This window comes from Scleropages formosus, chromosome 3 (assembly GCF_900964775.1).
Source record: "Scleropages formosus chromosome 3, fSclFor1.1, whole genome shotgun sequence".
NCBI lineage: Eukaryota > Metazoa > Chordata > Actinopteri > Osteoglossiformes > Osteoglossidae > Scleropages > Scleropages formosus.
In genome coordinates, this window is record NC_041808.1 from 20,904,200 (window position 1) to 20,925,853 (window position 21,654).

Consider the following 21,654-nt stretch of genomic DNA (forward strand, 5'->3'; position numbering starts at 1 on the left):
GCTGTTTCCATTACCAGCTGGTCTGCACTTTAATTTTTTTTATTTCACCTACTGCATATTCAACCTTGTAACAAAACTGGCAAAACCCACCTACGCAGTTCTTTGTAGCACTTTGTATAGCACTGGGTTTTAAATTCTGAGTGAATTAAATCCATATTTCAGTTTAACTTCCAAAACAGTTCTTTCTTTTGTCAGTACATTCATAGATACCAAAGCTGTGATTGTTTTCTTTGCACAAAGATTGCTGACTTGCGTCTCTCTCTCATGCAGGGTGGACCAGGAGCTCCTGGCCTCAAAGGTGACTCCGGAGATCCTGGACCTCCAGTGAGTATCAGGCACCTAGTTCAAGTCCCAGAAATGTATCTGCTGCTGTACTGTTAGAGCAGAGAGTTTAAGTAACTTTGAATCAGATAGCAACAGCATCATAATTAGCAACAGTAAAATAAATGATAATGAACCTGTCTTAGGGCCCAAGGGGTGCTCAAGGTCAATCAGGACTCCCTGGAAAAGCAGGAAAAGGGGTAAGTGCATTTTACATTCCTCCATCACTTTTACATTTTCCTTTTCTATAGAATTAAACAACATGTTTTTGTTCTTTTCGTACAAGTCTGACACACGCACACGCTTTCTGAACCGCTTGTCCCATACGGGGTCGCGGGGAGCCAGAGCCTAACCCAGCAACTCAGGGCATAAGGCTGGAGTGGGAGGGAACACACCCAGGACAGGACACCAGTCTGTCACAAGGCACCCCAAGCAGGACTTGAACCCCAGATCCACTGGAGAGCAGGACCCGGTCCAACCCACTACACCAGCACGCCTCCCTTTACAAGTCTGACAGTAGATTTCTGATTTGGGAGGCATTGGGTATATTTTGAAATTGTGATTCCCAGGTATTGTGTGACAGTGCTAAACTTTAGCTTGGTTTAACTACACAACAGATTGTTGTATAGTTGTGACTGATGGCCGCTTAGGATGGCAGCAGCTCTCAATACATGTGTACAATGTTCTTAGACTTCCTGATAAGGCTGGGTCAGTACTAGAAAGCCTGATGTTGACAATAATTCCCTTTAATTACTCATAAGCTTCTTGCTGTTACATCTTCCATAGTCGATACAACACTAACCTTACAGGTGAGGCATACAGTGGGTATTGGAATGTGACAATGATACTGTGAACACTCTGTCTAACTTTGGGATAGATACAGTATAAATGAGTGCAGATGTTTGCTTCTCAATGTTTTATACCTTTAATTGTTGCTTTTGACAAAAGGGTCGCCCTGGAGCAGATGGATCCCGAGGAATGCCTGGAGAACCTGGGGCCAAGGTACGAACCACAGGCAAAGAAGGATTTGCTACGGATTTGCTTTTTATAGCGATTGACAGCTAGTGTGAATAGCATCAGTTCTGCGTGAAATTAAAGGAGGATAGCTACGCATGAGTTGTAGCCACTGACCTGGTTAAAAGTTCTTAGTTCACTTTAGTAGAAGTGTGTTGCTGATATGTATGTATGATTGCATGAATGTTGCTTTGTTCTGACAGGGTGACAGAGGGTTCGATGGACTTCCAGGCCTGCCGGGGGAGAAGGGACATAGGGTAAGTCGAGTGTGCATTTAGGGTAACAGTGTGAACCTACATGCTCTTTGCCAGTGCAGACCTTCGAACATGGACCAGAAGCCTGAGGGAGTGTGTGCTTTAGATACTTAAACAGTTCAGATGAGATAAAGTGGATGTGCACAACACCCCCGCCATCCCTGACAGCTATATGTAGAGACTGGTTTCCCACCGTGCAAATACCAGCCCTGGAGTTCACCCAGTTTTACAGGCCGCAGGCAGCACTGAGGCCTCTCTTCACCACACTCTCATCTACTTCAGTTTCCTTCAGATTAAAAGAGACAATTTAATGGGTCGAGCATGCGGCAACATCCCCTGTTTAGACTGTGCTCAACTGGTGAGTGGTTAGCTTTCGAGGAGCAACAAAAGAGACGCTTACTCGACTCTGCAGGAAATGCATCATTATTTGTTAATATATTGCTGTATTATGAGGAGAGGGGAGACATGCAGTTTATTATTTTCTGTGCCATGATACTTAAGATTAAATGAAGAATAAAGTTGAACAACAGAGCTGAGGCTTTGCATGCAAAACCTAAAGTATTGGGCTTTTCCCTTCTTATTTTGTAAGACATCAGAAAATAAAAGTCGGATTTGGAGTCTGGGAAAAGCCCTGGGAGCACAAAAAACTGAGCACAATGGTGCGTCTTTTTGCAAATCTTAGACATGGCACATATCAGATTATATGTGGACACACTTTGGGCACGTGTGCTGAAATTATGACCCATAATAAAACAGGACGATAGCCATTTTAGTGTCTTCATTGCTCACTGGGTCACACCTGTGTTTTTAGGAGGTAAAACTGGAATCAATGTTCCAGCTCATTTTTGGAACATTGAGCACAGATTTTGCTTTCAGGCAACAGTGCATTGATAATAGTTAATAATCGTTAAAGATTGTCCAGAAACTGAAGAAATTGATATGGAAAATTCTGTTCAGTGCAGTTCATTTTTATAAAATGCATTTCTCAACAGAGTGACACAGAGCAATAAGCGATTGAGGACAAGTGACAAAAAAGTGCTTGAAGAACCTAAAGACAAGGATAATGATTTATAAACAGTAACCAAGGTGGCAGCTGAATAAAGGAAGACCAAGAAAATCCTAGTATAAAGAAAGGGAGAAAAATAAAGCTCTGTGACTCAAAGTACCAGTAGTGGCCCAGCCCCTGAGGAAAAAAAGTCCATCTTGAACTAAAAGTCCATGCTCTTTATTGGTCTATGTACTTTATAGTCCAATTGAATTTTCAGTGTAAAGAACTGTGCAAAATTGTTACATAACTTTAAGGCTTGGAAAGTTTCAGTGTTACCTTTTTTTAAACACGTATGGTGGAAAGAAACAAACTAACTGCACTTAAGTATCATGCGTCTGCATCTAAGTCTCTCTTTCTGCTAATATAATGCACACATTGTATTTTCTATGAGATGTACATCACTTTGGAGAAAAGCGTGTGCTAAATGAATAAATTTAAATGTACAGTGGTTTTGTTTGACATATAGAAAAGCATTGCTGGAATGTGCTCTACATTTTCAGGCATGACCTTATTATGTAGAATCTGTCGTTAGAAGTGGAAAGTTTAATTTTGGTATGGGTGGGAACAGAACCAAAGACCGTATTCCATGCACAGTCATGCTGTTATCCAGACCCAATTATGCCCGCTTGACAGTGCCCCCTGACAGCACACGGCACTCAGAGATGCCTGAAGGACTCTTACAACTGCATCTGATGCCTCCCTCTTCTATATGTTCATCATGGCTAGAGGACCTTTCCCAGTGCACATCGTTCCTCATCCACTCATGTTCTTTCCCCCCCACTGTACCCCATCACCCTCACCATCCATGAAATTATAATTGGTAGTGTTCTGGCTGCCGACTTTTCTTTGAAATGGCCTGGCAAAGAGAGAGGACCCAGCCTGGTCCATGCTAAATTTGGGGCCTAAAGCTTCGGGGGAAACTGAGAGAAGGGCCTCAGATCACAGGGAGGATATTTCCGGCCCTTGCGCCAGGCTCCTAATCCTGGCCTATGTAATTGCATGCCACAGCTCAACAGTCTGGGTAGCTACCCTTATAGCAAAGAAACTTTAAGTAGAGGTTCTGATCTTAAATGATACTGTATGCTCAGTTAGGTAGTAGTGGTAATAATATACAAGCCTGTCTGTATGTCTCTCTTCCTTTTTGTTTCCTTGGGCATAACAGGGGGAAGGAGGTCCACCCGGACCCCCTGGACCTCCAGGAGACGACGGCCAGAGAGTAAGTTCCACTCGGTTCTTCAGCACACTGTAGCGTAGGGGCCGCTTCAATGTCGAGACTCACGAAACCTTTTTCTCCTCAGGGCGAGGATGGTGAGATCGGGCCCAGAGGCCTCCCGGGGGAGAGTGTAAGGCTTCTCGTTGTTCTTTTTCAAATCTTGTCCTAGGTATGCAGGCTTACAGAGCAGTAGCCACAGGTTGGGTTCACATTCTTGATTAGCATTGTTTCTCATAGTCTTGTTTTATTTGTCAGCTGCACAGCGTCCACCGTCTATGTCTGTACTTCACTAAACAAATATCCCACATAAAAGAAGGCAAAGATCTATTCACCATCCTAATATGAAGCCATAGCCAAAGTAATGTGTACTGGTAGCATAGCAGACTGACTATTTGTATATTGAGCAAATTATGTATATGTATTAGCCATAGTGGCATGAAATAATTACCTTTCTCTTACTTATTTATCAGTAGAAGTGCGAGAAATCAAATGGGCAGGGAAACGTGCCTCGTCTACTAACCACTAGAGGGCAGAGTTGTGCAATTTATCTTTAATGTATTTAATGTAATGTATTTTTATTTTGGTGTCTCTTCACTAGCAAGCAATGTAACTGATGTTTCGACTCTGCATTGTGTTCAGCTGTCTTTTCCACAGTGAGTGAAGGTTATCTGAAAAAGCAACTTTTTTCCTCAATATTCAGGGTCCAAGAGGGCTGCTTGGTCCCAGAGGATCTACTGGTCCCCCTGGACAACCTGTATGAACTTTAAATTTGCTCTCAATTTTCTTGGTATTTAACCTAATCACAAGTATAAACTTGTAGTCACACTTTATTCATTTGCTTCCCCAGGGTATTGCTGGTGTGGATGGTCCTGCTGGTCCTAAAGGGAACATGGTATGGACCATGGTTCATGGTCTTTGTCATATAAACACAGTTACTCATATCTGACAATACCTCATTGTATCCCTGTAATATTGACCATACACATCTGCATTCAGTACAAAAACTTGCTGCTGAAATGTCTTGCTTTACAAAGGTGTCACCATGTAAAAGTTCACTGATGGTCCTATGTTTCTGTACTTTTCAAGTCTCCACTGAGATGTGCACTTAAGATCCCATGTGAAGATTGTTGACTTCTAGCAGTACATCATTTCAGCCCTCTTTGTGCTCTTGTTAAATGCACAGAGGTCAGGGAGCTAAGCTTGTCAAAAAGCATGGAAAGGGAATTTTAGATGGCAGTAGTAGTGCAGAAACTGTGAGCAGCACATAATCTTCATAGACAATGCAGTGTACGTAGCTTAACACACCCAACACTTACAGGCTCAAGATGCAGAAGTGTCCCGGTGTTCATACCTTTCTGCAAAGTGTTCAGATGGCCTGAGGTGAACCTAGACCATCACCAAGCTATATGAATCAATTAACTGTGAGCTGTGTGTCTGGCTGTGGACAGGGCTGTCGTGCAGCATCAACTACATGAACGTGAAAATGTTACTTGAACATGCACTTCCAGTCAGCTGAAAATAGGCATTGCAGACATTTTTTTGAATGAAAGATGAACTGAAGGCTATTCTTTTCCACTTTTATAGGGACCCTCAGGAGAACCAGGACCTCCTGGCCAACAGGGTATCCCAGGGGCTCAGGTGAGTGCTGTAGGCACTGTGAATTTCCACACTTCTCTGGTTCACCTCTATTCTGACCACTAGTTTCAGCTGCTTCCTGTTCTCCACCACATCGTCTGTTGACTTACTCGCTTCTTGGTTTCTGCTCTCCTGAGTCTCTGTGCAGTTACCCCCCCATCTCCCGATTTAGGGGCCACAGTGAAATCTCTTGGAGTTCACAGAGCTCCTGTCACTGGAAAAAAAAACAGCAAGACCCAAACTGAAAGCAAGTTATTCATAAAGCTGAAATTCCAGCAGAGAACGCTACTCCCCAAAGCGGCAACAGACAGATTGGGTTACTGGGGGCAAGTCCACGTGGTTGGTGCCGAGAAGAGGGCAGAACGGAAAGCACAGTTATTACTGTGTGGAGCCCATGGTGTCCGCGGCCCCCTCATCATGAGGAGAACGCCCACTGCGTTTCTGCAGAGTGTGACCTTGTCTGTCTTCTCCTCTCCCTCAGGGTCTTCCTGGTCCCCAGGGTCCCATTGGACCACCCGGTGAAAAAGTGAGCGCTCCCACTTTCACAACTCTGCCAGAGCAGTTCCCGCTAACTGCTTTAGCAGACTTACTGATTTTTACAGAATGAGCATACACAACCACACAGACACACACACACAGACACACACACACACACACACACACACACACACACACACAGACACACACATGCACACAGTGTTTAATGCACATGAGAGTTAAGCTAACACAGATGGCTATGAATGGACTCATTTCTTATGCAGCGGGACTGAAATAGAGCAATAGCAGTAATAGCAGCCCTTCAAAAAACAACTGACCATGACAGAAATAATTCCATTGTTCTCAGTAACTATTTGTACTGGACATTGAAGCTGAAATAAAAAATTGTCTTCTTTTTGTAATTTCTCAAATTTTAGACAGTTTTTGATGGTTCAGTATGTTCTGTTCAGTGGTGACATTGAAGGTTTGTCCTCACTTTGAACAAAAACTGAATTTCTGCCTGGACATTTAGCCTTCCCTGTGTCTCTCTCTGTGTGTAGGGCCCCCAGGGTAAACAAGGGCTGGCTGGTCTTGGTGGAGCTGATGGACCCCCTGTAAGTCTGTTCTGTGTACTCTTTCTGGAGCTCTTGCACATCATACTATACACTGTACATATTAATGTACAGATGTATTTATCATATCCATGAATAAGAACTCTTTGTGTAGTGAAAGTCCATTAAAACATTTAACAGCTATTTCAATTACATGATGCCTTTCTTTAAAGCCACTTACAATCATTTACCCATTCATACAGCAGGGTATTTTTTATGTTAAGTAGCTTTCTCAAGGATATCACAGAGGGAGCTGAACCTACCATCTCCAAGTCCAGAGGCAGTGGCTCCAACCACTATGCCACCTGCTGCCAGTGATCCATGAACCCAAACAACTGGGTGGTAGTTTGCATCAGTTACACTGACCCAGTCATAATTTCACTTTACAGAAGCAGCCTCAGTAATATAGTTTTGTAACCAACTTGGTGTCTCTTGGTAGAAAAACTTTAGATGGCATATTATAACGTTTTATTTGTGGCTTGCGGTTTTACTCCGGAGAAGGCGCCCACATTCGAAAAGCAAAATGACCCATATCCAGAGAAGGGCATTGCTCAAGGGGCCCGAAGCCAATTATTTTACACAAGTAGCAAACATCTGTGTTCCAGCAGACACAGTTTGCAACATAAACAGATAGATTAGATAGTGCTGCTTGATCACACCTCTGAAATACTGAAACCTTTTGACCTTCTTTCCTTGCTTTATGTATGGGGATATATTTGCAATTTCTCAGTATACCATTTCTGTCTGTGACCCAGTGCTGTTTATAAAAGTATTTTAAAAAAAATTAAAGAACAGAGTGAAAAAAGAACAGCGACAAACTGTAAACTATTCACAACGACACCAGCTTTAATGCAAGGCATTCGGCAGGGTTATTGATATTCTCCCAGCTGCATGTAGTAGGCTATTAATCACTACCTTCACAGGGTCACCCGGGGAAAGAAGGACCACCGGGAGAGAAGGGCACAGTGGTGAGTGAATTCTCTAGTTGTTACTAATGACCACCCATCTGGAGTTCATCCAGCATGCAGGGGAACTCTGGGTAAGGGCTCAGGTCCAGTGCAGGGAGCGAGAGAAGTGCCTGACTGCAGCTGCAAAACGAGTAGGATGGTAGGAGTAGCCATGTTGGATTTTTGATCCTGTTTTAACAAAAGAATCCGGTGAATCAGGAGGAAAGAGAGGGGAGAAAGATACACCTGTTTATGTGCCCCTCTTGCTCCCCCAAGACACCTCTAACATCTCTGTGGTTTTTATTTCCAGGGACACCCTGGTCCACAAGGCCCGATTGGCTACCCAGGCCCTCGCGGAGTAAAGGTATAGCTTCTCCAGTGTTCTTCTCATTCCCACCACCCCTTGTTTTCTTCTGCCAGTAACTTGTGGTCTCTCCCTTCAGGGTGCCGATGGCGTCCGTGGCCTTAAGGGTGGCAAAGGTGAAAAGGTAAATATTCCCAGCTACTACAGCACACACTCTATATGACCCAGACCAAGATGGGAGAGGTGTGGTGGAGAATTTTTTTGTTGTTAATCATTTGCTCTTGTTACTCTGAGGTTAACTGGACTTAAGTGAGAGGTGTCCAGTTGCAGTGCTGTTGTGGATGCCTTGCAGCTTCTGATTCTCATTTCTCAGTCTGGAGTCTGCCTGCAGGGCCCCGTCCTCTTTTTTCACCCTTAAGTCTCCAAACTTGATGCTCACATATAAACCACAAAAAGTCAGTCTACCATCTTTATATTAGCAGGACACAGTTGGAAAACCCAACACTTCATTAACTCTTGACAGTGTTCTGTGTGCGTGTCAGACAGAAGTTGTGAAAGGTGGTGTTGAAAACCTTTGAGGGGCACAGTAGACAGATTATGAACCAAAGCATCTGAGAATGATTGCAAATCCTGCCTGGCTACACATCACCACACAAGTGCTGGGCTGTCTCATCGCTTTGGAGTCCATCTTTGCCAGATTGTGTGGCCACTTTGGCATTTCCTCATGTGGTGTTTTCAGAGTTGTTCCACGTGCATAAGTGTTTGACATTTTGCATTTGAAGAAAAAGACCAAAAAAAAAACAACTCCACTGAATTTGAGGGGGACTTTAATGTCTATGATGGGTGCACCTTAAAGAGACATATTTTATTCACATGCACTACCAGAGCATTTAAGCATGTCTACAGGCTTCACATTTTGTAAACTGCCTGTGAAGCTGAAAGGCAGTGCTTTTTAAAGTAACAGACACTTGTGATGAATGTGTACAGCTGCCTTCTGACAAGGAGGTCTCACTAGCCAAACATGTTAAAATGATTAAAAGAACAGGCAATTTTCATTTTGTAAATTTATCTGTATTTTCTCCTTAATAGTTTTATCTACTGTTACACAAAGACTTCTGGAAAAAAAAAATCTATGAACGAATTGAATGGTATTAATATTATTATTTAAATTGTTGTCTCAAATATCATCTGTCTGCATCCAAATCCTTACTTCAGCCGGTTTAATGTACTTTTTGTGTTGTACTCAGAGATGTACGTCTCTGAAAGGGAGTGTTTTCTAAATGAAGAATTGTCCCATACGGGTTCGCGGGGAGCCAGAGCCTAACCCGGTAACACAGGGCTCAAGGCTGGAGGGGGAGGGGACACACCCAGGATGGGACACCAATCCATCACAAGGCACCCCAAGCGGGACTTGAACCCCAGACCCACTGGAGAGCAGGACCCAGTCCAACCCACTGCACCTCTGCGCCCCCTTGCAACCAAACATTAGTGAAGATAATTTTAATTACAGGGTCCCAGGTTGTGCTCTGCATTTTAAAACTACCTTTGAAGCATCTTTAAATTGACATGTACAAGTATGTTCTCTGATATGTACACTAATGTCACCATTTTCTGAACAAAGCTTGATTTTAGCAATTTGCTCAGTTCCACTTCCCCGTTATGGTACTCATAGTAAGTAGTCTCAGGTTGCAGGTGACCCATGATGCTCGAGCTGGATAGTGGCTCTGGTGTTGCACCGTATTCAGCACACATTCCGAGGTGGGGCAGGAGCTCTGATGGCACACTTCATATCCTGCTTAATCAAATGCTGGGAAAGCAACTGCGGACCTTTTATTGCACTCACTCCACACATAGCCCCAAAGACAATTGAAGTGAGCTAAGTGACAGTCTGCATCTGCGGTCATCATCTGTGCCCTCAGAGGGCAGAATGCGTACTAGATTTTTTTTTTAAAAAAGTGTAAACAGACTGCGGCTGTAAGAGTGCGAATTTTGTTCTAAAGGGCTGCATTGCGCCAGAGATGATGTTCTCAATCCTTTCTCTATTCGCTGTGCTTGACAGAATGTGAGCAATATCCAACAGGGGGCAGCTTGGGTCTCGACTCCATTCTCAGTGGGATATCACATTATCTATAGTTTGGATTTAAACACGTTCTTAGATGCTTAATATCGCAAAGTCAGGAAAAAATATTAAATTTGCAAGCTGAGATGTTTCTTTTTGAAAATAAATGTTTGTGTTTTTGATTCACTGGTTTTGTCACCGTCCAAGTTCAGTTAATATTCACAGTGCAATGTGGCAAAGCTAGCAGTAATGCAGAATGAGTGATGCCATTCTGTAAATAAATCAGTATTATATGTATATACTTTGAACATTTTTAGTAATTTAACTATGATTATTGACGATTGATGTTTTTTGGAATACCTTATTTGTGGTTGTGCTTTGTGGAATGGTTCAGTGATGCACTAGTTTGTTTTCTGTTTTAGGGCGAGGATGGGTTCCCTGGTTTCAAGGGTGACATGGGTCTTAAAGGCGATCGAGTAAGTTCCTTAACAGCTGCGATGCTCATGAGTTTGATCAAAATTTGGGATTTTTTTAAAACATATTCTTTATTCAGTGCGAGATACTGTTTTTTATTATTTACAGGTGTTAAATTGCATGTTACTTTCCATCTTGGGGTCCTTGCTCAAACAGAAAGGATTTCACCTAGGATTTCAACCCAGTACTTTTTAGTTAGTATAGTTCCACACTCATATCCTATGGGCTCTGATCCCATACCAAAGTGTATGTGTATGTTAGTGCCATGTGCTGTGTTTCCTCAGGGTGAGCCTGGTGTGCTGGGGCCACGGGGTGAGGACGGACCTGAAGGTCCAAAGGGTCGTTCGGGCCCCTCCGGAGAGTCTGGTCCGTCAGGCCTGGCTGGTGAGAAGGTATGTTTACACATCATCGCATTGAGTATTGACTCCTGTGGCCTTGATGCTATAGCCCAGAAGCTGTATGAAATGTTCATGAGTGTTTCTGTGTTTCAGCATTGCTTCAAGAAAACACATAATCACCTTTGATAGACTTTATGTTATAAAATATACAAAACATTTTCTCTTGGAAGGATTATCTCATTTAAAACTTCTCCATCAGTGGTTTTGACTGAAAATATTTGTCATGCAGGGAAAACTGGGTGTTCCAGGATTACCTGGCTACCCTGGAAGACAAGGGCCAAAGGTACGACCATATAATTTCACTATACATCTGAAGAGAGTTCATCCATGGCAAAAGCGTAGCTGAATTATTTTAGTCCGTCTGCTAAAATGAATAATTGTTTCCCAGAAAGATGCTGTGAGAAGTGCAAAGGGAATGTCAGTCTCTTGCTACTGCTGACACTAATGCTAAGAGTAATACTGCAGAGAATGAACAATGTACATAAGCTGCTGTTTTCACAACTGCAAAGAACAGGGAGTGACCTCACAATAACATTTGTAAACTTACTGAGCAGATCCCAACAGAGTGGATTCTTGGTATAAGTGGGATCCTTGGAAAAGTGACCGGAATCTGGCTTCATAATACTGCTGATGCAGACATAATGCTGCACATCATTACCGATTCTCAGTCAGAATCAGTAGCATGTTTCTTCACCTCAGGCTGAATGTTGCCAATACTCCAGTTCTGAGTTCTGGTTTCTGGGTAGTGTCAATTTGTTTGCCTCTGACAATTCTGTAGGATCTTGGGACAGCAAGGCTGCCAGTTTCCTGCGTCTCTTACACGTCTTAGAGTTCAGAAATTGACTTATTGGAACAGGTTTTATCAAGAGAATTATGGAACAGTTTGTTCCGTTCCTAGGTGGAACAAACATAAGATGGATTACAGGCCTATGGTGTCCGCAGGAGTCAGATGTTTACTGTACAAATGCCAAAATAGTAACAGTACAGTGTACTGTGGAGATTCATTCAGCTCTTACTGTGCACACAGAGAGGGAGGTTGGTGCAAAATGGGGAACCTACCATTGCATTTCACGTGGGAACTTCGTGATTTGTCTTAGACCGCAGGTGGAGTTTAACATAACCACATTATGGAGCCTTCAGTTATGCCATGAATCACAAGCATAGCTGTCCTGTGGTATAATTTTTTTGAGATGTAGGTAAATTGTTCCACTGACCAGTGAGGAGTAACATTGGATAAAATTATATTATTATATTATTCAGTCTGTGACAAATGACATTAATGTGGCACAGTGTCACAGCGAGTGGTGCTGGCGCCTCCAAGTGCCTAGGTTGTGTGAGAGGATGTGGGTTTGATCCCTGTTTAGCCTGTATGTAGTTTACATGTTCTTGCCATATCTGTCTTGGTTTCTTCCCACCGTCCAAAGACATGCAGTTCAGGTGAATTGGTGACACTAAATTACCCATAGCCAGAGCCACTGGTTAACCGGTACCGGCTAGCGTTGATGGCACAAAAGACATCCATTCGTAAAATCTCTTCTCCAAAACACGGCTCCAAATGCTGTGGGACTTGAAGGTAAAACCGCCAGGTTTGGGTTCCCCTGGAAAACTTGCTTTAAAATTGAATAGTAACAGTAATGAGGAGTGACTTTGTATAGTTGAAGCTGCTTAGTCAGTGATGAGTGAAGTTTTACCAAGGAGACCTTACATTGTATAAGTGATATTATTCACTTATTGTATAAGAGATATGCAGTATCTTGATGTTTGACCGATGAGAAATTACACTGTAAATGTGATGTTGTTCACCCAACAAGGGCTGACATCATACAGATAACACAAATTAACTAGTGGTACTTGACCAGTGAAAAGTTATCATTATATTAGTGAATTTGTTTGGCTAGTGAGAAGTAATGTTGGCCAATGAGGCAAATCTATATTAGCCAAGGGCTCAATGCTGTACGGCCTCACTCTCAATGTGTCTTCTGCCCTCCAACATCTCCTGGTGTGTAGCGAGCGAGTACAAACAGCTGGGTATTCCTAGACTGCTGCGAGGGATGACGTTAGAGGGAATCCAGCGGTAAACAAGGGCTGCAAGTACACACACTATCTGCAGTTGAGATGCATATGAAAATACTGTACTGACAGGCTTGTTGCTTTTAATGCAGCCAGGATGGGAATTTTATTGGTAAGCGATATTTTATTACTCTAAGATTCCCAAGTTCATTTTGTCCAATTTCCAACCTAAGTTCATAATTAAGGTACTAAATATATTTAAGATAGGCTGTATACTTTTTAAATGTCAATTTGTTTGCTTTTTCCTGTTTCAGCTTTGTTTGAATGAATGTATGTTTTAAATATAGTTATGCAGTAGAAATAATGTGCATCTTAGTATGTCAGCGAGAATGAATAAATAAGCATGCATGACTGAATTTTTTTTTTGGTACAGATATTTCACTTTGAGCACAGCCCTTTCTGTCCCATGTCACGGGAATGTAACAATACAGTTTTTCTATGAGAGACATTGCAATACATTGACAGAGGAACTTTTCCTTGTGCAACACCATCTTATTTGATCTGACAGTAATGTTAACACCTGTGAGTCGCTGCACAGTCTGTCATATCCAGAGAACACGCTGACTCTCCCCCTTCCTTTGTCCAATTGCAGGGTTCGACTGGCTTTCCAGGATTCCCGGGGGCTAACGGAGAGAAAGGGACCAGGGTAAGACCATTTGCTAGGGCCTCTGGGAGCCTCTCGGCATGCTGGGCAATACAGGGTGAAACCCGCAGTGTGGGCCTGCATATGAGTTTGAAAATCGGCTGTAGAGCAGATACTGTCATGATTGCGCCCACAATGACTTCCTGTTCTTCCCATTAAGCAATTTAAACTCACTCAGAGACAATCACTTTAAAAGAGGACCTCTGAAGCGATTTCAATGCTGATTAAGAGTTTAGAATACTAAATGGCTCTTTTGAATGTCACACAAGGGTTTTTGGCTTGAAAAAATTTGGTCTTATCACTTCTGATATTAATCGAATCCAGACCAAGGTCAGTTTATTCTGGTATAAACCTTGTTTGTTTAAAAGTCTCCCCATGTGCACTGAAATGTTGCAACCTTGGATCTTCCTTGTGTTCATCCAAAGTAAAATTAGCATCGCAGCCAGCTCATATCAGACAATCTCCAAAAAATACTGTAACTTTCAGTGTGATCACCACCTATAAAACATCTGCTTTAGAAAACATTCAGCGCACTAAACATATGTGAACATTAGGAGGTTGCAGTAGAATGAGTGGATGCCAGGGATGCCGCTTTGGACTATTCATAGAGAAAATGTCAAGCGCAGATGTTCCGAATCACACCCCAACCTTCTTTGGTCTAAATACCAGGCCTGCAAATGTGAGCCTGTAAACTGTGGGTGAGAGGCAGGCTGATGGGATGGAGCGAGCTAAAATGTCAGCTTGTGGACTGTTCCCAGCCCTGGTCTCAGATGTAATAAACCCAGGTCAGAGGGTCAGCCTCAGCCCGTTATCCACAGAGATGACAGTGTTCAGGTTCTTTTCTTGTTCAGCTAGGACAGGTAAACAGCTAAACTGTCCCAATACACCACCTGCAGATTGACATCACTTACAGGGTTCTTTCAGATGTTTTTTTACGATGGTAATTTAATCATTCTGTTTCAGGGGCCGATGTTCTTTGTTACTAAAAACCATTTAAGTGCACGTTCCACGTTAATCTTTTTATTCTGGTAACTGTACTTCTTAAGACAAATGTAGTCTTTTTTCCTCCTTTTTCTTGTCTGCTATTGTGCAGTTTTGATTGTTGATGTGTAAGTTGTTCTTATGTGTTTATTGTTTTAGGGAACTGCAGGGAAATCGGGTCCCAGGGGACAGAGAGGCCCAACGGTACTAATTCAATGATTTATTCAGTTTAATTACATTAACCTTTCATCCAGGTTGCATAAACAGACTAAGCTGATTGTTTTTTGTTTTGTTTTGTTTTGTTTTGTTTTGTTTACACTTTTAGGGTCCACGTGGTGGACGGGGTGCCAGGGGTCCAACAGGAAAACCTGGTCCCAAGGTACCATGTACTCTCTTCTAAATCTGTATTTATGTGTCAGTCACACCCACTTACCTACACACCCTACAATACCTAACTGCCCTCTGCTTTCTGCACAGGGCACATCAGGCAACGATGGACCCCCTGGTGGACCCGGTGAAAGGGTAAGTTCTGTGACCTGCCCTAGGATGTTGCTACAGGGGGATTTGGCAGAAGGTGTTATGGAATAGAGCACGAATAAAAAATTAGTGTTTTAAAAAGCAGTCCAGTACTTTTCCACTGTGAACTGTGTTCTGTTTGGTGTCTGATCCAGATTCAGTTGCAGGAACACATCTGACAATCTCTGGATGGGTTTGGGGGACAGAAAAGCTTGTTGTTTACTTCTGGAAACCATTACTTTCATTTAATATCTGGATGTTTGGTAAAGGAGGTTTTGAAGTACAACATAGCCTTTGTTTTTTAAATGACGGAAACAGTCTGAACTCTTATTTTTTTGCACATTCTCTTAGTAATTTTTGTCTTAATGTTCAGCACATATGGAAGAAAAGAGTGTGTTATGTTTGAGATGTCATTACAGTTTTTATGGAATTCCAGATCCATGTTCAGTGATGAATATTTTCCATTACCTACTAGTAAATCCACTGGAATGCTTGTCAAAGTGAACGGAACCTTGGCCTTAGTTTAATTGCACTCCTGTGGCATTTGTCCTTTTCAGAATTAAGTGGAAAACTTATATCAATTTCATAAAGCAGACTCGAGGATAATGCCATTGCAGTTTAATTGAAGTGTTTTATATTTGGTGTACTTTGTTCCAAAATTAATCCGTTAGCAACATAATTTTTTGAGATCTTTGGCACTCAGAGACTTGCAAATTTCTATAAAGAGTGTGGACTTGCATTACTGCTGTATCACAACTACAGTATAGAACAGGAAAAACCCAGCAAACAGTAGCCTGACACATCAATTAAGCTGCTGGTGAAATTGCAGCTGAAAAGGCAGTATGCTCTGTCAACTAGACAAATTTAGCATAATTAAATGGGACACCCATGTATGAAGTAATGCATGAGTGAGCATTGCTACCCAATCAAACACTGAATGTGGCTTAGTTAACAAAATCAGTGTGTTTGCATACCAGTTTTGCGGATGAATTTCTTGCTTGTGCCTTTGTGTGATCATAACTTTCTTCAGTTTGAGAGAACTGTGTTTATTGTGGGGTTGTGGTTCAGTTCTGTTCATTAATAGCCTTAGATTGACCCCCTTCCTCATGTCACTCAAATCATCAAGCAGGCATGTGAGGTACTGTCCTGACAGCTGTTGGAAACCTCCTTTCCATTTTGATGCAAGCACTTCTCTTTGAGTCTCTGTGATTAAAATTCTGCTTGTGTTGCAGTACAGTTTTTGTTAGGAAAACAAGGCTAGCAGCATCAGGATTTTGAGAAAACTCACTTTAAACTCCCATTTTGTTTGAAAGGCTTGGACAATTTATGATTGTTTAATTTCTACATTAGTTCCATATTAGCACCTCCAAAAAAAGGGCCATCTGTAGAAATGGCTTATTTCTGTGTCTGCTCAACAGGTAAACACTAATGGTGAAAACCACATGCAAAATTATTCAGTATTCGTCCTTGAGTTGTCCTGAAACTCCGACAGTATATACTATAGAATCCCCCTCCTAAAAGAGACTGTTTTAAAGCTTTTGGAACTTGCCATTTCCAATCCTTGTCACGCCACTGTAGTTGGGCTCACTGTCATCTCAGAGTCCCATCTCAGAGTCCGACCTCAGAACAACATGACGGATGAGGGCCTGCATGCATTATTCAGCTCCTGGATTGGTTCTTTTCTTCCCCAAGGCTGTCTGTTTTTCATGCACAAAAGGAGCTCTGTGTCTTTGATGCACACTGCTGGTGCTCCTACCGTTCCTGATTTGTCTTCCTGTACCTGCCAGGGACCCCAAGGACCCCAAGGACCAGTCGGATTCCCGGGACCAAAAGGCCCCCCAGTGGGTATCCTCTGTCTTCATGGCTGTTTATAGTCACCTGATCAGATATTCAGTTACACACGGTGCATTTAGGCATGAACCGAAGACAGTCCGACATCAGTGGCAGCAGTTCTGCTGCCACATAAGGTTCTATTATGTAAATTGTTTTAGACATAAAGTTGTTATTGTTAAATTAGTTCTAATCAAAATATCACTTTACTGTGGCTGAGATCCGTTCATTTCATGATGTAAAATGTACAGGTGATCCCCAATTTACTATGGCCTGACCTACAATTTTTTTCGACTTTACGATGGTGAGCTGGCAATAGAAATTCAGTAGAAACCGTATGTCATCCCCACACCCTCATGCCAATCGACCACACCTGCCCTGAATTAGAGCAGCTGGGTATAAAGGAAGCCGTGCTTTTCACCTGGTTGCGGAACCTTGTTGAGTAAACCCGCTTCTCCTGCAATAGTGATAGAACCCTGCTTGCCTCCTCGTCCTTCCAGTCCCTCTTCGTCGTTTGCCTTTCTTTCCCTGTTTGCAGTTTCAGATCTCCTGCTTTGCCTGATCAACTTGGATTCCTGTCTTGCCCCAAGAACAACGTTTGCGCCTCGAATGACTCACGTCTATTCCTGACTATGATCCTTGCTTACTCCTTGTTTTGGTTCCTACAATAATCAAACCCGCATTTGGGTCCATACAAACTCCTCGGTCTCCTACCCTCGTCCGTGACACTGTACTTCGAATTTTGAATTTTTATTTTTTTTCCGGGCAAGCAATATGGGGTGCGATACTCTCTTGCAATGCAGGGCAGCGGCAGTGATCCGCATCACCCAGTCTGTCATGCACAGGTGTGTATTAGGTGTATTAAATGCATTTTTGACTTACAATATTTTCATCTTGCGATGGGTTTTGCGGAATGTAACTCCATCGTAAGTCGGGGACCACCTGTATTTGATGATTTAAAATACAACACGGTAAGAGCAGGTCCAAAGTAGAGGTACTGTGGCATCTCATCGGTGCAAGGGGAAGATGTATGTTGTATGTTAAAGTATTCATTGTGAAAATGTATCCTTTTAAAATCATAGGGACCACCTGGCAAGGATGGACTGCCTGGTCACCCAGGACAGCGAGGAGAGACTGTAAGTGAAACAAATAACCTACCCCATCACCCTGTCATGTTATACCCCCCAAGCACTAGTGATTTTTTGAACACATGTGCACATGCATAGGTGAACTCCTGCAGCTGGCACCTTTTAGTAGAGGGACACAGGTATTATTGAACTGTCGGTCCAGTCACATATAATTAAGGGCTGTGGGGCCTGCGGTCATCTGTGGTTGCATTTCGGCTCTCTGGCAACCCAAAAAATACCACTAGACAACTTGCAGGTCCTCAGCCTCAGCGTGTCTAACAAATAAGACTTAAAAGCAATACTTCACCACAGTGGCCTCTGGCATTGTATGAACCCTCAGATCTAAAGCCAGAACAGGCCGAGTCATTTAGTTCCGCCATGTCAGTGGAGGGATGCTGAAGATCCTTTTGGATTGTTGTTTTTTTTATTTTTCACTTTCCACTGACACATTGGACAGAGAGGTGGTTGTCTGTGCTGTGTGAGCATCTCTCAGTCCAAATAATGTTGTCTGCCTCAGCAAATCCTTACAGATGCAGAACTGGGGAGTTGTCATTGGAGTACAGCACAAAAACTGCATCCTGTCTTAGCTACCCAGCATTTTAATAAAAAGTTTTTCAGCCTCCAAAGTGCTCACATAAATAACCTATTAACCATTAAATTAACTTGTGCGGCAATTCATCAAAACTGTTATGTTTCTATAGAATGAATTATCTGATAGAATTCACGTGTCGTTCTCAACAGAATCTTTATTTATTAGTTGAATTCCCAAGTTTCCAACAAATATTAGTAGGCAGTTAATAGGCAGTGATAGAAGAGAGACTTTTAATATTTGTAGGTGGGTGGTTTTAGCTCTTTTTAAATTTATGCTGTTGACTGTTGGCTGAGAGGAAACTGCCATTCTGATGATGCATTGTCAATGGTGGGCCAAAGGGTACTCTCTATGATGGGTTACTTTACAAATTGATGCATTAACTTCAGAAATGGCTCTTTGCCATTCTCTCATGTTAATTGTATCTCATTAGTAGGCTTTTATGGTCTGATTTACTTAGTTGGGAAAAGCTTGCAGAGTTTGCACATCAAAATAGATCACTGCGGTTGTGATGTTTTCTTGCCATGAAAAGGCTGTTGGTGTTTTTACTGCAATGAATTCTGTGAGAAATTCTGTCATCAATTCCTTATGCTTCATGTAAGAGAAACCACTCTTTTCCAGCAGTTACATTTTTGATTTATAAATGAAATCTTAATCAAGGATAATGTTTGCAATGGAATGTTCTGTTGTCTTAAGCTGTTAGTGTTTATGTGATGGCACCCCTCATATCTACAAGCAGGAAAACACCTGTTAGCCGGCTATTTATTTCTCAATATGTGCCTACAATTACTGGTTTTAACTTTTGTTATGACTCACCAGGGATTTCAAGGGAAGACTGGACCTCCGGGTCCTGGTGGCGTTGTGGGCCCTCAAGTAAGTAAACACCTAAGACTATAAAAAAGTGACTGCCAATATACACATCATACTGTGAGATACTGAGAATTATTGAAAAATTTTAAGTGTTAATATAGTCAGGTTTCCATTTAAAGTGTTAAGAATTTAGACCATTCAACTCTTAAGTGTTCATTCTCCTTTAGTATATTGGCTAGCTTTGGATTTGGGTTGTTTTAACAGGGTCCTACTGGAGAGACTGGTCCCATTGGGGAGAGAGGACACCCAGGTTCACCTGGTCCCCCTGGAGAGCAGGGTCTTCCTGGTGCAGCAGGAAAAGAGGGTGCGAAGGTATGGCCACCTGTGATCTGCTGTTTCCCAGGGAACCTTAATGCTTTTGCAATTCTAGCCTCACCCTGCTGGCCTTGCACTTTAAGGAAATATAATAAAAGGCTACGTTGGTGTTTGTCGGGCGGCATTGTGGCGCAGCGGGTTTGGCTGGGTCCCGCCCTCTGGTTGGTCTGGGATTTGAGTCCTACTTGTTATAACTTGGGACAGACTGGTGTCCCGTCCTGGGTGTGTCCCCTCCCCCTCCAGCCTTGTGCCCTATGCTGCTGGGTTAGGCCGCGGTTTGCCGTGACCCTGCTTGAGACAAGCGGCTTCAGACAATGTGTGTGTGTGTGTGTGTGTGTGTCTGTGGTGTTTGTAGCCATGGCTGAATAATATTGCACTAAATGTAAACTGTTAATGAGTAGAGCAATACTAACAACACACGTCATGTTCGCATTAAAAAATGGAGTATGAGTCTGATAAAGCTCTCAGTAATGTTAAACCCTTCATTACCATTACTGTTTCAGTGCCTAAAAAAGTGAGTAATAGTATGCAGAACGGTCAATTTCCCCACATCGATTGGCTTTGGAGAGCAATTTTAGAGAAATTGAAGTGGCTTTGTTGAAGGATGTTCATATTAAATCTGGGTCAATTTTGCCTTGCTGTTTTCACACCCATTTCCTGCTTCCGTTTTATTCCTCCAAGGGCCAGATGGTTTAATCAACTCCAATGCTAAAAAGCAGGCAAGCTGTCACTCTCCAGTTCGCCTCCTGCAGTGCCTGTGCAATTCCCCAGGATTGTCAGCTTGTCCAGGAACACCCTGGTTGCTGCTCAGAGGGCACAACAATTTCTGTCTCTCTTTTATTGAACCTTCCATCATATAAGCACAGAGAAAACACATGATGTTTCAACATAACCCAAAGAAGCTGTTTTGCTCACCTCACTATGCCAACCTTGTACGGGTTTCCATTTTGATAGATTAGCTGTGTTTTTCACATTTTACGTTCCTATAATTTTTGAAAAGAGGAAACAGGTAGTCTTCAAATTACGACAGGTGTGACTTATGACAACCTGCACTTACAATGACCTTCTTATTAAACTTACATTATTTTTCAAATCTAATGTGTGGTTATAATGTCTAATTATGATTGCTCCATCTGCTGTATGATAGCATCAGCTGCGTGTGCTGCCCGCATTTCTTATTGATTCAGTGTGTCTAATAAATGTATTTTATTTACAGAACCTTTCATTTGTGATTCCATTCAAGTTACTTTTTTTTTAAACAATGGTTAACAAGTGAAAAACATGAGCATTTTGGTGGTGCAGAAAAGAAAAAGCAAAAGAAAGCAATTTTTAAAATGAGAATAAAAATATTAGCGCAACATGAAAATATAATAATAATACTGTACTGCATTTATAGTATTATAAAAGGTATTATTCTGCATTAACATGAATGTATAAAATTAGTGAAAAAATAAAAAGGCCAAAATCTACAATGTAGCATTCATGATTGCTTATGTTTCCTCATGGTTCCTATAATACTTTTTATTGAATTGTGGACTAATGACAAAGTCTACTTACCTCTCAGAAAGGAACCTCGTAGTAAGTCTAGGACCACTGTAAATAGTAATCCGCAGCTTGCACTTGCCTTTTTGTGACTTGAGAGCCACCGTATTTATTTGTTGTCATACCCCCCCCCCCCCCCCCCCCCCCAGGACAGAGAACAAAGGGGGTCCCTGGGAGTGCAACTTGTGTCCAGGGGCATTAGAGTGGACACGGGACGCTCACAGGGCTGCAGGCAGCCAATTAGACTTGAGGCTTTTTGTTTTGTTGTTTTCTCTTCGGGGGGCGCGGTGGCGCAGTGGGTTGGACCAGGTCTTGCTCTCCAGTGGGTCTGGGGTTCGAGTCCTGCTTGGGGTGCCTTGCGACGGACTGGCGTCCCGTCCTGGGTGTGTCCCCTCCCCCTCCGGCCTTACGCCCTG

At 42.5% G+C, this 21,654-nt stretch overlaps 1 protein-coding gene across 3 annotated transcripts in view; it reads left to right on the top strand.

Moving 5' to 3' along the window:
• LOC108935150 (collagen alpha-1(XI) chain-like) overlaps positions 1-21,654 on the top strand; it is an 84,227-nt gene that overhangs the window by 32,773 nt on the left and 29,800 nt on the right. For all 3 annotated transcript variants that reach the window (XR_001966186.2, XM_018753493.2, XM_018753494.2), the window contains 25 exons: positions 271-324; positions 468-521; positions 1,270-1,323; positions 1,539-1,592; positions 3,800-3,853; positions 3,936-3,980; positions 4,551-4,604; positions 4,698-4,742; positions 5,435-5,488; positions 5,967-6,011; positions 6,523-6,576; positions 7,497-7,541; positions 7,831-7,884; positions 7,964-8,008; positions 10,306-10,359; positions 10,642-10,749; positions 10,985-11,038; positions 13,418-13,471; positions 14,609-14,653; positions 14,775-14,828; positions 14,927-14,971; positions 16,753-16,806; positions 17,878-17,931; positions 19,331-19,384; positions 19,586-19,693. Coding sequence is in view for 2 of the 3 variants with exons in the window: in XM_018753493.2 (XP_018609009.1) it covers positions 271-324; positions 468-521; positions 1,270-1,323; positions 1,539-1,592; positions 3,800-3,853; positions 3,936-3,980; positions 4,551-4,604; positions 4,698-4,742; positions 5,435-5,488; positions 5,967-6,011; positions 6,523-6,576; positions 7,497-7,541; positions 7,831-7,884; positions 7,964-8,008; positions 10,306-10,359; positions 10,642-10,749; positions 10,985-11,038; positions 13,418-13,471; positions 14,609-14,653; positions 14,775-14,828; positions 14,927-14,971; positions 16,753-16,806; positions 17,878-17,931; positions 19,331-19,384; positions 19,586-19,693 (1,395 nt within the window). In the remaining variant the exon portion in view is untranslated. The remainder of the gene's footprint in view (positions 1-270; positions 325-467; positions 522-1,269; positions 1,324-1,538; positions 1,593-3,799; positions 3,854-3,935; positions 3,981-4,550; positions 4,605-4,697; positions 4,743-5,434; positions 5,489-5,966; positions 6,012-6,522; positions 6,577-7,496; positions 7,542-7,830; positions 7,885-7,963; positions 8,009-10,305; positions 10,360-10,641; positions 10,750-10,984; positions 11,039-13,417; positions 13,472-14,608; positions 14,654-14,774; positions 14,829-14,926; positions 14,972-16,752; positions 16,807-17,877; positions 17,932-19,330; positions 19,385-19,585; positions 19,694-21,654) is intronic.